The sequence below is a fragment of the Balaenoptera physalus genome, assembly GCF_965194825.1.
Source record: "Balaenoptera physalus genome assembly, chromosome: 8".
Taxonomy (NCBI): Eukaryota; Metazoa; Chordata; class Mammalia; order Artiodactyla; family Balaenopteridae; genus Balaenoptera; species Balaenoptera physalus.
In genome coordinates this window covers 88,679,824-88,695,443 of record NC_138887.1, presented here as the reverse complement: position 1 = coordinate 88,695,443, position 15,620 = coordinate 88,679,824, and the positions used below count along the sequence as shown (strand labels likewise).

The 15,620-nt window shown below is 33.0% G+C and overlaps 1 protein-coding gene across 13 annotated transcripts in view; it reads right to left on the bottom strand.

Annotated features, from left to right (window-relative positions):
* Positions 1 to 15,620, bottom strand: part of FOXP2 (forkhead box P2) — a 528,558-nt gene that overhangs the window by 142,168 nt on the left and 370,770 nt on the right. For 11 of the 13 annotated variants that reach the window (XM_082472320.1, XM_082472315.1, XM_082472317.1 and 8 more), the window contains one exon: positions 10,133 to 10,222. In XM_082472320.1, the coding sequence (XP_082328446.1) occupies positions 10,133 to 10,222 (90 nt within the window). Of the gene's footprint in view, positions 1 to 6,458; positions 6,517 to 10,132; positions 10,223 to 15,620 lie in introns of those variants that run through there. The other 2 variants (XM_082472313.1, XM_082472314.1) reach the window with 2 other exon arrangements.

The window sequence follows — 15,620 nt, the reverse complement described above, 5'->3', positions numbered from 1 at the left end:
ATCAAGATGCTTAACTACTAGGTCCTGCAGGTTTTATGCTTATGATGATAGAACAATAAAAAATCGGCATGATCAAACAAATCCTTTCTTTTTAAATAACCACCAAAAACTTGTAGCCAAGCTGGATGTGATTCAAGACCTTCAACTGTGAACTGAATCTAAACAGAGGCTCCCTAATTTGAGGGATAAAATACCAAGCTCAGAATGTCGGGGCCAAACCAGTCGACAATCAATGGTTACTAAAATAAAGCTTCTACTCATTACTGAACTTCTATGGGGTCTCTTCATACCCAAGACACAGCCTTCCCCCATGCCTTTCAAAAACGTCCCAGGCAACTTTTACTGTGAAGGAGTAGCCCAGGTTATCTACTGATGTTATTGGATATTTACAAGTAAGAAGGACAAAAATATTAACATTAATATTGAGTGCCTCTCTCAATTCTTCAAATAAAATATCAGCAGAGAAAGTACGGGGAACTTGTTTGTTCACTTTAGATTTTCCTCATTGATGCTACATTGCAAGATCCTAAAATTCACTGATGTTGAGGATTGGTCTGATTATTTTCCAATTACCCCAAAGTTCCAAGACATTACACCTGTGGAATTTGTCAAGCCATGAAACTAAATCAAGCATGCTGGGGGGCTGATCTAATCTTTAGATTGCTGACTCTCACACACACAAACTAACTCCTCCACTCCTGTGGCTCTTTCCATCATAAATATAGCTTTGCTGTTCTCTACCTGTTCTCACTGATGTAGAAAAACCGGTGATGTGAAAAAAACTGTTTCATTAAAATAAACTGACATTAATCAAGAGGTAAATTTTACTGGAAGTTGGAAAGTTAACTTGTGTTACACTCTGCACGTGACGATGGTAATTTGATTCAGAGTAAGGACAGTCTTTGGAAGAAAGACTGCACAGACCTCTCATGTTTTTGAACTGGAAATTTCTTGAATTTGAGGGTTCATGAAGATCTCAGGCTGCATACCCTGTGAATGTCAAGGGTCTACTATAATTAGTTCTCATGAGTGGTTTCATCCTCATCTAATCAGAGAACATAATTTTCATCTTAAAATACCTACTACACTATAGCAATTTATTAACATTTATTAAGTGCCTTTGGGAAAAATAACTTAGTGACCAACCATAATTTAACTTAAAAATCATGTTAGATTCTTATAATGAGCTTATATGCTTTTCATATTAAGGTACAGTGACAAATATTTTTGAAAGAACAATTCATTACACTTTTGTTTGATCATTTCAAATGCCGTGCTTCCAGATTCACTGTTATTAAAATTATCATGCACACCCTAAGATCTGTTTAGAAAAACTGGCCATTTAATACAACCATCCCAAGCAATTCTAGTTTGAATTTCTTAATAAGTTTTCTGGGAAGTCTGGCAAAAGGATTTAAGGAAGGAAGGATAAAACCATTTTGATGGTTGACTTTGAAAGAGCCACCTATACATGTCATCAGTAACAGGAGATTTCTCGCACTACATGAAATGCTTCAGGTCCTCCTAAGTATCTGAGATATTCAAGGGTAAAGCTGCTTTCATACTAAAACTACAATGTAAAATAGCATAAAAGAAACTATTCTATTCTTGGGGCAAGATAAGAACTAAAATATTGGATACTGGATTTTAAGAAGTCACATAGTTTTACTATTTTGTTAGTAAAATGATATGCTAGAATACCTTTTAGGTTCAAGATAGAATTAAATAATTAAGGAACTTAAAGTTATTCTTTTCTCAATATGGGGCCTGAAGGGACAGAGATTAAGTTAAATGGACAAGATTACATGATGAGAGGAAAGAACGGAATGGCAAAGGAAGAAAAACTACAGTGGAAAAGGTGAAGGTAGCAGAGAAATTTTAAGAAAACCAAGTAGAAATGGAGAATGCAGGATTATAGATATGAATAGAATCCACAGAGGAAACACAATGCATCTTAAATGTAAGTGAATTTCAAAATAATTTCACTTTTTGTTTTTAATCATGTACTGACACTGTTCTTCACTTTGTCATTCAATTTAGCTTGTACAACACCTCCAAACATCTTAAGGTAAAATTTGCAGCCTAAGTCTTAAATCCTATGGAGACCTCCCTTAACAATATTAATGTTCTATTTCTTTCTTCCTCTTACTTTAGTTAAGGAAGAGAAGTCAAGGGAATATATACTTAAAATCCTAATGGATTACAGAAAGAGGCAAGTGCTTGGGTAGCTAAGAAAAGAGAAAATGTGACCTCCTAGAAAGCAGTTTTCTCCCAGATTTAACTTATGGGAACTCAGTATTATATATGCAATATACGTTTGCTTATATGATTGGAAACACAGCAATCAGGGAAGTAAAAGTACATTTATTATCTACTATTTAACATTTATATTAAAGTAAGGTTTTTTCCATTCATTAATGATAATATCAGCATTGCAGATCTTGAGTTACTAGCAAATGATAAAAAGAGGAGGGTTAGAAATTATCAGTGTTGCAGTTCAACAGTACGTGTATGAAAATGCTCATCCTCATGGTCACTGTTTGATGTGGTTGACAAGCTCTGTGTTTTAAAAACTCTCCCTTTCCTTGACCTTATTCAATAGAGTAAAAGCTAATTTGATTCTTCTTTTCCCCTCTTTACTTTCGTCTGTTTCTTTTTCCTCTTGCTTTAAAAATTGTCGATGTTAGTGAGCTCCTCTTTAGATTATCTTTCTCAGAAATCTCCTCTGCTTTCGTGGATTCATCCATCACTTCTGGATTATTTCACAAATATTTGTCTCTAACTCTGACCTCTCTGCCAAACTCTAATTTTCTAAAAGCTTGCTCTTTCCATTTACTTTCATGCCATCACCTCAAACTCAACATTTCTAAAGCTCAATTCATGAAATGCCAGCCTCAATAATTTTTTAAAGATTACCTTATTCCAGACCTCTCACAACTCCCTTCCCCCAAAGCATCCTCCAGATGCACCACTGTTGACTAGATCTCCACAATACACTGCTTTCATTGTGTCACTTCCTCATCAAAAACCTTTAACAACCTCTGCTGCCTAACTCACAAAGTACAGACTCATTAGCTTGACATGTCAGGCTGTATACAATTGGCTATGTATACGTCTAGCCCTCCAATCCATTCGTTATTCCTCTAGTGTGACATCTCTATGCTGGTCAAAACAAACTACTTACTCTTGCCTAACCAGACCTCACCATTTCCCATCTCTACATCTTTGATGACATCTTTTGAAAATGTCTCCATCAAAAATTGTCCTTTACTTTCTCTATCTACCAAATTCCCTCTCTTTAAGCCTAAAATAAATGCTACCTCTCCACAAAGCCTTCCCTGATCACTTGAACCTGAATTAATAATTTTCTTTTTAAAATACGTATAGCCTCAATATCACTAATCATCAGTAAAGTGAAAATCAAAACACAATGAGATATCATCTTACACTTGTCAGAATGGTTATCAAGAAGACAAGAAATAGTAAGTGTTGGTGAGGATGTGGAGAAAAGGCAATCCTCATACACTGTCAGTGGGAATGTAAATCATGGCAGCCACTATGGAAAACAGGATGGAGGCTCCTCAAAAAATTAAAAATAGAACTACCACACAATTCAGCAGTTCCATTCCTGGGTATTTATCCAAAAAGAAAAAAAAATGAAAACATGAATTCAAAAGGTTATATGCACCACAGTGTTCATAGCAGCATTATTTATAATAGCCAAGCTATGGAAACAACCGAAGTGTCCATTGACAGATGAACAGATCAAGAAGATGTGATTATATTAGCCATAAAAAGAATGAAATCTTGCCATTTGTGACAACATGGATGGACCTGGAGGGTATTACACTTAGTGAAATAAGTCAGAAGAGAAAGACAAGTACTGTATATTTTCACTTACATGTGAAATCTAAAAAACAAAACAGATAAATATAACACAACAGAAACAGACTCAGAGATACAGAGAACAAACTAGTGGTTACCAGAGGGGAGAGGGGTAGGACGAAGGGTCAAAGAGGTGACTGGGATTAAGAGGTACAAACCACCAGTTATAAAATAAGTAAGTTACAAGGATGTAATGCACAGCACAGAGAATATTGTCAATACTTTATAAAATAACTTTGTATGGTGTGTAATCTATAAAAAAAAATCAAATTACTATGTTGCACATCTGAACCTAATATGATATTGTAAGTCAACTATACTCAGTAAAATAAAGTAAAATACTTACAGCACTTTCTGCTTTTCTGATTCCCATAGCACATCCACTGTGCCCTGATATTTGTGTGCAAGTATTACTGTCTCCTCAACCGAATCATAAGTCCCTGAGGATATTACACATAAATACTCAGTTTTCACTGAATGAATGAAGCTTTTCCCCCCTCCAGCCTCCTCACACTCTCCACTCAACACTATCTCCCCCTCATTCATTGTTCCAGCAGGTATTTACTGAGCTCTATTTTTCACTAGGCACTGGAAAATGAGTAGGACATGCATGATCCCTGCTGTCACAGAGCTCACAGTCTAGCAGGGAAGACAAACATTATACGTTTATGTGTGGCAAGTGTGACATATACATGGTGTGGAGGCCTATAACAGGGGGACATACTCTAGTAGTACCTAAAACACTCACTGTTGCTTTCTCATAAATTGGGCACACTTCATATCATAGTGAATAGTGAATTGTGACAATTATGACCAAGTAGAAGGTAACATATTAGAGAATATTTATCATAACCTTGGATTAAATATAAATTTCCTGGAGCTGAGCGTAACAGAAATTATTTATTAATTCATTATAAGTGCAAGGATTTATGCTAGCTACTTTATATAGTATTCTTTTTTGTCTTCACAACAATCTGGCAAGGTGGGTATCCTTATTCCTATTTTAGAGATAAGGAAACAGGCTTCAAGAGATCAAGTTACTCTACCCAAGGTCCTACTAATTGAGGGAAAAGATAGGCTTCAGACCCCAAAACATATGTTCTTTGTCCTCCATGCCATGAGTAGATCGTTCACAAGTTTTCCACACAAGCACACTTAGCAACGATGCACTGGATGTCCCAGACCCTCCTCCACAGGGTGTCAGCCCTGTGCATCTGGCTACAGGTGGCAACATCATAATATTTTAAGAATGATTTTATTCTGTAACATTCCTACAAGACTGTCCATTTCACGCTGCCTTTTAAGAAATGTTCTTTACTGGAATGGGAAAATGAGGACCACACAAGGCATAGTCTCTCCTTGTTAGTAGTTTTTAAATTAAGCTCTTTTTAAAATTTATGATATAAAAATATAATACTGCTTATTTTTCTGATATACAGAAAATATAGATAGCAAAAAACAGCTTTTAAAAATTCTTTCTAAGTTTTCTGCATCACAGTAGATTGCCCTACTCAAACCCATATTGCAAATTTCTTGCTTATGTTGCTTTCAGTATTTGGAACAAAATGTGTTTTAGTTTCTCTCTAATTCTTATAACTAGAAATCAAATATTAATGTTGGAAAGGAAATATTCAATTTCATTCTTTACCACTGCATGAATGGACTTTAATAATTTCCTAAAACATATTTATCAGTGTCCAATTCTATTATCCACAGAGTTAGTATTTTAACCCAGGATAAATATTTCATTATTTATACATTTTATACTTTATTTTTGACTTTTTTCCCCTGGAACATGAAATTTTAGAAATGCTGATTAGTTTACTGCAGAATTTCTTGTTTTGTTGGACAATGCTAATTTTAACAATTCGGAGTGAAGTAGAGGATGGTAGAAATTTGTTAAATTGTATTATATCACAACATATTTTAATGTAGTTTATTAAGTAAATACATGGTAAAATAACTCCTTGTGTAACTTAGATTTTCCCTAAAAGCAATTTATAAAATTATTTCAAGGCATTAAACAAAACTTCCATAGGTGTTATATAAAATGATACTTGCACCATGGTTTTCAAACATATGGGATTTGATACTTTGATTCCAAAGCATTATTTTTGGCTATGGTATGTTAATAAAGTACTTTGTAACTGAAAACAAATGAATAGACAAACATAATCCTTAATGCATAAGCTAACATCCAAGATACAGCTTTTCCTGAAACATTAAGATGCCTATCACTTAGTTCAAAAAAAAAAGTGAAATAAATTTTTAACCACAGAATATTATATTTTGTCCATCAGGTATCCCAATGTCTTTATTTTTAAGATGTTGAGTGACTTCCTCAAGCTTATATAACTAGTTTGTGGCAGAGTCAGAATAAGACCCCTAGGTTTAATTCACTTTTGCTTTTTACTATTCCATTCTTGAACTATTTAAAACAGAATTATAAAAAAAAAAAAAAAATTACCTATTGGAAAAGAGAACCTTATATAAGATATTAACCTACAACGAAGGAAGTGATTACAACGCTATATACTAATATTCATCTAAGATAGCAAAGCAATGGCATTTACCTTAAATTTACGTCTCTGCTCTGCACAGCTGTTGAAGAACCACAAGTCTGTCTCATGGCTGTAAATGTAACAAGAACAATAATGCGACCAATTTTCATACCTAAACTAAATTAAGTAGATTTGTCATAGGCTAGAAAATTGATAATGTATTTTACAAAAAGTTTTAAAATTACAGATTATGGAAGTGTGCATGTATGTATATGCAAATGCATTTGTGTGTGTGTGTGCACATATGTGTGTGTGAACTTACTCTTTTTAATAATCTGGAAATTAGTTTCATGAAATTGAAAGCATTACATATTCTCTTTGGCTAACTTTTCTCATTACGGAACGCTATGGGTATATCAAGTATAGAAGTGCCAGGAGTAGATACAGATAAATAAAACAAACTAAAATGAGAGGCTGTCTTCAGCTGTTATTATTAGGTTATGTTTTTCTGGGATACATAGTAAGAACGTAAAGAAGGAACATCTAGTAATGCTTAGTTTAATATCAGCTCCCATTTGCATCACAATCTTTATATATTATTCATCAATATGTCATTAATCAATGTACCTACTGATTGGACCTATTCAATTGGTGTTTCATGTAATGAACAGAATATGTAAACAAGTTTCAAAGACATATATTCAGATATCTATACATGAAAGTGAAATCACTACTACAATCAGTACTCAAGCTTGTCAGACGTGATTTTCTTCTTTCCATTTTGCACTAGATATGCTACTATCTATGCTATCTGTAGTACAAAAACCTGAAAAAGTGTAAATGAAAAATACCTGCAAAGATAAATACTAGTCTGCTAGAAATATTCTCTCTACCATGTCACACCTCAAATCTGGTCACCACTTTTAAACATTTAAAAGAAATTCAGTTGAATATAACAAAGCAACCGAATATTGTTCTTGTGACTTGAGCCATTAAAACAGATTTTTAAGAAAATCTGTATTTTCTTTCAAATGTTATAAAATAGTTCTCCATCAAAACTATATTTTAAAATGAAAACCACATAGTATCTCTTTTGGTCTTCTAAAAATATGTTATGCCTGATAAAGTACAAGCCATCATGATCTATTATTAACACCAAATACTTTGCCTTGCAAGTATAGCTTTTGAAACATTTTCAATTATCTTTTTTTAATTCTAAAAGATAATCTACACCAACTCTATTATGAAAAGTTGGTTAAACTCTTAGGTAAGTAGAAAAAGAAGTCGGCTGTGAGAGAATCATAGAAGTTAAGTGTTACTTTCATATTAAATGGTTAAAATTTTTAACAAAGATATTCTACTCTCTTCTTTAACATAAGTGGCAAATAGTGCAACTCATGTTAAATAGTATTTGCAGATGCAAAGATAAGCATTACCTAATATCCCCCTTTGACAACATGTGTAAGCTAGTATAAAATGCTATCAGGTTTTTATTAGATTTTCAATACAATCCCAGCATGTTTCCAGTTGCAAAGCTTATCAAGTACTATGAAACACTAAAACTGTAGACTCATATTAATTGCAGTGTATATTTTGGTGAACAAATAAGTCTTCATTCATTATTTCTAAATTCTTATTCATAAAAACCAACCAACTTTTCATTCCTATGACATTTTGGCATTAGATCCCACTAAAATTACAAAGTAATAATAAAATGCTACAGTTTTATAATATGTACAATGGATATGTATTCATAATAATATGAGTCACAAAACACTAAATATAAGTGACACAATGGAAGTTTGTGGTAATGGCTAGCAACTGAAATTGTTAACAGGTATTTATAGTACTATTAATCACCCTTTGGTGATAAAATAACAAAATTGAGGAGTTCTGCTCAAACTTTTATATAAACATTTGGTACGGGAGCAACAATTTCTTATTTTAGAGTCACTAATATTTCCACATTATATGTGTGTGTGTTTTCCAAGAAAAATTATGTATATTTTAGTTGAACGAAGTATCACATTTTTGCCTTCCAATACAACAAAAAAGGAAAGTAGAAAAGCTAAAGCCCAGCCATTCTTTCCAGAGATACCCTGGTAACCAGCAATAAAGAAACTTCTACTGGACTTAGCTTTGGAGAGGAACAACTTATTATTTTGTCTATTTTGTCAAGAGATATGATAAAAATAGAATTAGGACAATATACAGTGTTTTTCAGATATTTGAAACAATAAACTCTTTCCTACCTTTGGCTTATGCTGCCAGCATCTAAATCTCCTTTGCTATACCAACAAGAAAGCAAAATTCCCAGCCTGAAGCCATAGTGAGGATAAACATTTCATTTGCTATCTGTGACTTCTATGTAAATTTCTCTCTGTCATGTAAATGTATGGAGAGGCTCTCATGGAATCAGATAATTCAATGGAAATACTCCAACCACCGTTATCACTTGTTATTACTTGGGGAGGGATATGACAGTGAGGAAAGTTTGTCACTACAGAATTACTGAGTAGTTAAAACAAAGAATGTGAAAATTATTTTAAAAGAGAAAAAAATTAAAATGAATCTTAAACTTAGGCTGATTCAATATAACTTTCATTTGCAATCATGGCAGACATCGGTACGTCACACCCCCTATCCCCAGGACCCCTTCTTCCCATCCACCCCACAAAAATGGTTTGTTCCCAAGAATATATATTCTCATCTCATATTTGCCTAGGGACTGTGCATTTAATTCAGTTTTTAGGTAATGAGTAGCTTCTGGATTGTGTCGATCAGTAGCCAATAATTCTGTTACACAAACTAAGCTTCAGTAGGGCACCATGTAAGACTTAGTTACTAGCATCTGAGAGTACACCTGAAAATGAAAACAGACAGCTAGGCCATAAAAATTTTTTTTTCAAGATTGTTTTGTTAAAATAAAGCAATAAGAAAGATGCTGCCTTTTTTAAAAAAACTAAGCTTGCCTTATTAGACGTGTACATAACACATGATTCAAAAAAGAAAGCATTGCTTATCTTTCAACAGAACTGATAAACATTTTGAATAATGTTTTATACAATTCCAGATTCTACCTTCCAAACATTTCAAAAATACCCTATAAAAATGTTTCTTTCCCCTAATGTCCTATATATTTTGGTTAAAGCTATATAAAACAATGGTTGTATTATGTAACAAAAAGTTACTTTAAAAGACATACATACTATCAGTTTCACAGGACAAACATAGTGAATAAGGACAACAAACTCCAGAATGTGTTTTTATAACTGTAGCAACAGCAATAACTCCTTGGCAAACTCAAACAGTTTTTTTGGCAACCCTGGAGGTTTTCTGCATTTGTCACTTGGATACAACTGCAAAAGGGCTGTCTAAGACTGCTTTGTTTCTTCCCTACCATTTTACTATAACTTTGCTTTTAAGGAAGACATTTCACATTTTAACCTGTTTGTGAATAAAATTTCATTAAAATCCCAACAAGGGAGTTTTATACAATACTCCTAATGCCTATGTATACCAAATGTCCCTACATAACTTGTCCAGAAAGTGACCTTGTAAACTTTTGAAATCTATGCTAATTTTTTCTCTTTCAGGAAGATAAAATGAGTTCTCTTTTTGAATTAAAATTACTTACATATGCAAATGTAATAATTTTCTGTATGTATACAACTGGGTCTGCACATCTGTAATCACTACAAACGTCTTTTAAAGTAAGATCCCAAGGATAGGAGTGCTTTACTAACCTGCAGTGGTCTCTGTTTGTCACTGCTCTTAGGAGATTTCAATCCACTTGTTTGCTGCTGTAAGAGAAGTTGTCTTGCTGCTTGGAGAGCCTAGAAGTGAAAAGTGAGCAATATCTAAATATTTTGTTGAAAGGTAAATTATCAGTTATTCCTTAGTTAATAGTAATAGGCTTTAATGTATGAGAATCTCACCTCCTTTCTAGAGAGAATCATTAAATATTCTTTTTCTTCTAATGTGAAAAAAATTCACATAACACACATATACACAACTTTACTTAAAATAACAGAGATGCATGTAATCCTGCAGAAAATAAAGGTAATTTGTTTAAAAGTGCTTAAAGAGGAAAAAATCATAAACTGCATCAATAACCTCATTTTCACAAGGAACTTGTCTTTGAGTGTTCAACAAAAATGCCCACTCCCTTTTAAATTATCAATCAATTTGCATTTTCATATTACAATTTTGAAGCAAAAGCAGTAGACTTCAAGTATTACCGGAAGCTGTAATTAAATTTGACAAATCAACATCAGATTATCTTGAAAGTGAATTAATAAGGATTTTCACTAAAGATTAAAAACACTTTTTTTGTACTTACAATTCAAGGGGAAACCTCTCCTTTGACAAAATAAAGTGCAGTTTTAATGCCAAATAAAATTGAGTGGTTTTCATTTGCATTCTTAGCAAAATCAGAGAACAAAGAAATTACCACTCAACCAATCAGGTTTGTTTCTATGTGTGACAGAATACCAATCAAAATAGAAGATGTTTTCATTTATTTTTATGTTTTCTGTCCCACTCAGGAAAATAAAACTTAACATAAGAATTAATGTAAGCATTTCATTTACTAGAGGAGGGACAGTTTGGTGAGTGGGCTATATAAACTTATCATATAAAAACTAATGCCATAAAAAATACATATTGAGACATTTTAAAGGTAGCAGTGCAAACTAATTTAAAAAAACTTTTTCAGAGACTATAAACTCATTGTTTTTCTCAACAACTGAGTTCAATGAACACTGATGATGAAATTTTTCAGCACATAAAACTAAAGTAAATCATTGCCCTACTTTGTTATTCACTGTTTTAGAATACAAGGCAAATTTTTCATGATGGGAAAAATATCTTAGATCAATAGTCTTCTATAATAATTAAGATTCAAAGCTGATAAAAGTACAATTTTGATTGGAATCAATGATCTGGTTTTTAAGAGAGTTTCTAGTATCCATGACAACAGTTGCTTTGACAAGATGTGCATATGGCATTACACTGCCAGCTGGTGTGAACAATGTTTGAACTACTGCATTGAGATGCTGAGCAAACAGAAAAAGTTGCCACGTCTTAACCCTCAGGGAAGGCAGTCATCCCCTGATCAATTATGAAAAGACAGAGAGAGGGCTGCTACAGTCTGGCTCCAAGCAAGTTTTCTGAGAAGGCAGGCAGACATAGAAACCAAAGTAAACAAACTGAATGCCCTAGCACATCTCCTAACAACATTGATTTGTCTTCCCATAGCAGGATCTGGCATAGTTTGTCAAGCACACTTTTTACATTTGGAGACACACTCATTTACAACAATCTTCCTTTTGTTTTTAATAAATTTCAAGTAATTACAAGTCAGCCTAAATGTTTCTAAGGATGGCACATTCCAGTGAACTCAGGCAATTTTATTATAAAGTTCAATTGGAAAAAAAGACCAAAGAAAAAATTCCGTAAATATTTTATGATCACAAAATTCAGTTTAAAAAATTTCACTTGATATCCTAAATAACATAGCTTTCTTTTTTTTTTAATGGCAACTCATAATGACAAATGATATTTTTCAAATGGAAATTACTATAGTGTGAGTTAAGCTGTGTCTATGCGAAATTCTCAAAATCAAAAAAATCAGCTATTTTCCCCTTTAATTCCAAAAGCCACACAAAGTTTGCCTAATTTTTTTTTCATAGAAATTTTTCCCTTTGAATTCATTAGTTTATTTTGTATATATATATGTACACACACACACACATCCTTATATAGTTTATATTTAATTCTGTAGTTGTTTATTATTCTTAAAGACTTCTAATGAACATAGTTTACAATCCTGCAATCATGAATGACGAGGACTAAAAGCAAGCTTAGAAATCATCCAATCTGACCCCCTCATTTTAGCAAATGAGAAAAATGAGGCCTCGAGTAATCAAGCGCTTTGTTTAGGGTCTCCTGGCTTGCGGACCAGAGTGCATTCCAGTGTGTCATACTGTCTCTGTAAAGGTACCATTAGAGGGCAATGAGTAAAACTCTGGTAAAGGAGAACAATTAGTAAAGTAAAGGAGAGCTCTGGCACCATAATAAATTATTTTTTACCTGTAAAGAGGGCATATATATTTATCAGAACTTAAAAGGGAAACTACAATATAATCTTTTTACAATTTGAATTTGTGTTTGAATAGAACTATATCACAGAATATATACTGCTTTTAGGGCTAAGTGTTCCCACCATCCTTGACTTTGATTTCATTACACACTCTACCAATACCTGATGGAGCTCTAAACTCTTGTAAAATTCTGATCATTTGACCAGTTTTTACTAGAAAAATTACTGAAGAATTCTAAAACTGGACTAAACTTTAAAAATTGTTTAGCCTAGCTTTCACATTTTGTAGTCAGGTAACTGAAAAACCAATATTACAATAACTTGGCTAAAGTCACAAAGCAGTAGCAAAGTCTGGTCAAAAGCTACGGCTCTTGTCGCCCAAACCTAGAACCCCATCTCCTTCACTACCTTGCGTTGTATTCATTCAACTCAACCCAAACATTAACCCAGTGGAATATGTAACACCTGGTGCCTCTAGAAAGACATTAGAAAACAAGATATATTTAGAACTGCAGCTCATGAAAGTATCACTAGAAAAAATGTATACCATTTTTAAAGGAGTTATAATAATAATGGAATACCACAAGATAGCTGGCTAAAACATGCTACTACTTTCAAAGTACCTTGGTTTTCATATGCATTTACAGTTATCTTTAAAATAGTAAAAAATCACCTTTCAATATAAACTCTTATGAAAAAGAACTACTTGCCTATATCAACATTCTTTTAGTAGCAGTAGAGATTGCTATAGTAAACATAAAAGATGGGAGGACAAAAAACGATTCCAAGAGATCAGGAATGATTTAAAACTCATAAGCAGAAATCTTTGGCAGTTTGCATTCTAACTGCAGGCATCACATGACACTTTTATTTCCAGTATTCTGGACAACATTTTAGGACTGAATTTCAATAAACAAATGCTCAGAGGCATTTAGTTCATCTTTCCAATTTATTATTGTAGCTCCTCAAATGATGAAAGATTATGAGATAAAATACTGCCATCAATATAAGGTGTTAGGGGTCAAATTATATAAAATATTAATTTGAAAATTGCTTGTCCACTTCAATTGGTAAATAGAAAAGGGCTATTCATAAAGTACTATTAGCCGTTTAGGTATTTATATAATCACCGTCGGCAAAAACAAAAAAAAGAACAACTAATTTAGAAAAAAGGCAAAAGATGTTTGCAAAATTTCCTTCAATAATGACTGAGGTCTGATGCAAATGAATAACAAGAAAGGTTTCTAAGACAGCCAAGCCATATCTAGTTTTCAAAAACATATTTGTTGTGAATTAAGGGCGCACTTCACTTAATGAAGTTATTTAACTTTAGTAAAGCTAAAGAAAACTAAGGTAGGACACTTTAAAAATTAGAATCAGATTAAATTATTTTGAAAAGATGAATACAAATCTTTATAATAAAGGTATACTTTTTGTTAGGCTGCAGGGGTGTGGGAAAGTACATGTTTTCCAGAATTCAGTGCCTTTTGCTATAAAATATTTATTGCAAATATCATTCCTAATAGTTGCTGTGTAATTTCAAACAAACAAAAATTTTGTTAAGCAAAGTTGAAGCATGTCACCCTTGTAAAGTAGTAATAACTTTATGTCAGTTAGGAACCTCTTAGACAAAGGGTAATTGTAATGAGTGGGTCGTTACGAGAATTAAGAGTGAAAAAACTTTGGAACCTGCCAGATCAATACTTTTTTTTCTTCTTGAAGAACACTGAAAACTCTCACCAGAAGTAAAATTGTTTGAGAATAGCTTAGAAACAACCAGTGAAACCAAAAATGTTAAGTACTCTCAGGTTTATAAATAACTTCTTTTTTTTTCAAAGTAAATATATGTACATTTTGGAAAAAAACAGACATCACTCATATCTCTCCCCATAAAAATAGGAATGCTTAACCTATCAGCCTGTTGCATTTGAGACATTAAAATGAAAAATGACATCTACGCCCATTAATATCTTCAATGTATAAACAGCACAGCGTGACACATTCTTGAGAGCTGAAGGCTACAAAACCTCTCTGAAACATAAATAACAAAGCACTCAGAAGCATATTTGATGTTGATACTCATCTCTGAGAAAAACACTGCTGCCTAGGCTTCTTATGAAAATAGATGCAGCCCAAATGGATCTCCTGTAATTGGTTTCAGATAGCGAGGTCAGAAGAAATATGATACAAGAAATGATTATGTGGAACAGGCGAAACAAGAATGTTTACACAGGCACTCCCTACTTAAACTGACAAGGGGTGTATACTTTGCAGATAACCAGAACCAAAAAAATTTTGCCAGCAGGATACCCAGAATTTTGCTCCTCAAACTCACATATTTTAACCTTTAACATATGACATCTTTAAAATGTTACTTTGAATACTGAGCAAATCGTAAGTTTTCAAACAGAATTTCATTTTTAAATTATTTTCACAAGTGTAGTTGATAATAAGTATATTCAGAACCTTCCACAAAGGATACAAATTCCTATTCTGTTTGGTCTTCCTCCCATTATGTTCCCACTAAAGAGAATATACTCATAAATGTAATCTGAAGTCTCATAATGCTATTTAATAGAAGAAAATTAATCATCTAATTGTCATAACCTATTTTCGAACAGCAATCTATCAGAGTGAAATTATGCATCTGTAGTGATTGACCTTTCATTTTATCATGTCTGATACATAATTACACTAAGTTTGTTGGGAAAAAAAAGCTAATTACTAGAAAATATTTTTTAAAATAATTTTTATTTTCGTGTTATGGTATATTTTACATAAAGTTAAAGAATAAATGTGTGGATACGTTGTGTTTATATTGCGGACCACTATGGAGGCCAAACTGAGACGCTACAACCGTTTATTTTATGGTACTATAATAAGGGTGAGTAATTAATAAAGCATCCTATTTACCAATCAAATGTCAGGCTATATTGGCTAAGCATTCATGATGTAGATCCAAAGGAGAGAAAATCAAGGTATTGAATATGTTATGGAATGGATCTGCAAGTCATCCTCCGAAGCTCTAACAAAGTCCTCAGGGTTCAGGTCCAAACCCAATACTCAGTATATTCCACTATGGCTCCAAACTCCCAGATGAGCTGAGGCAACCTTGCATAAAATAAACCTGT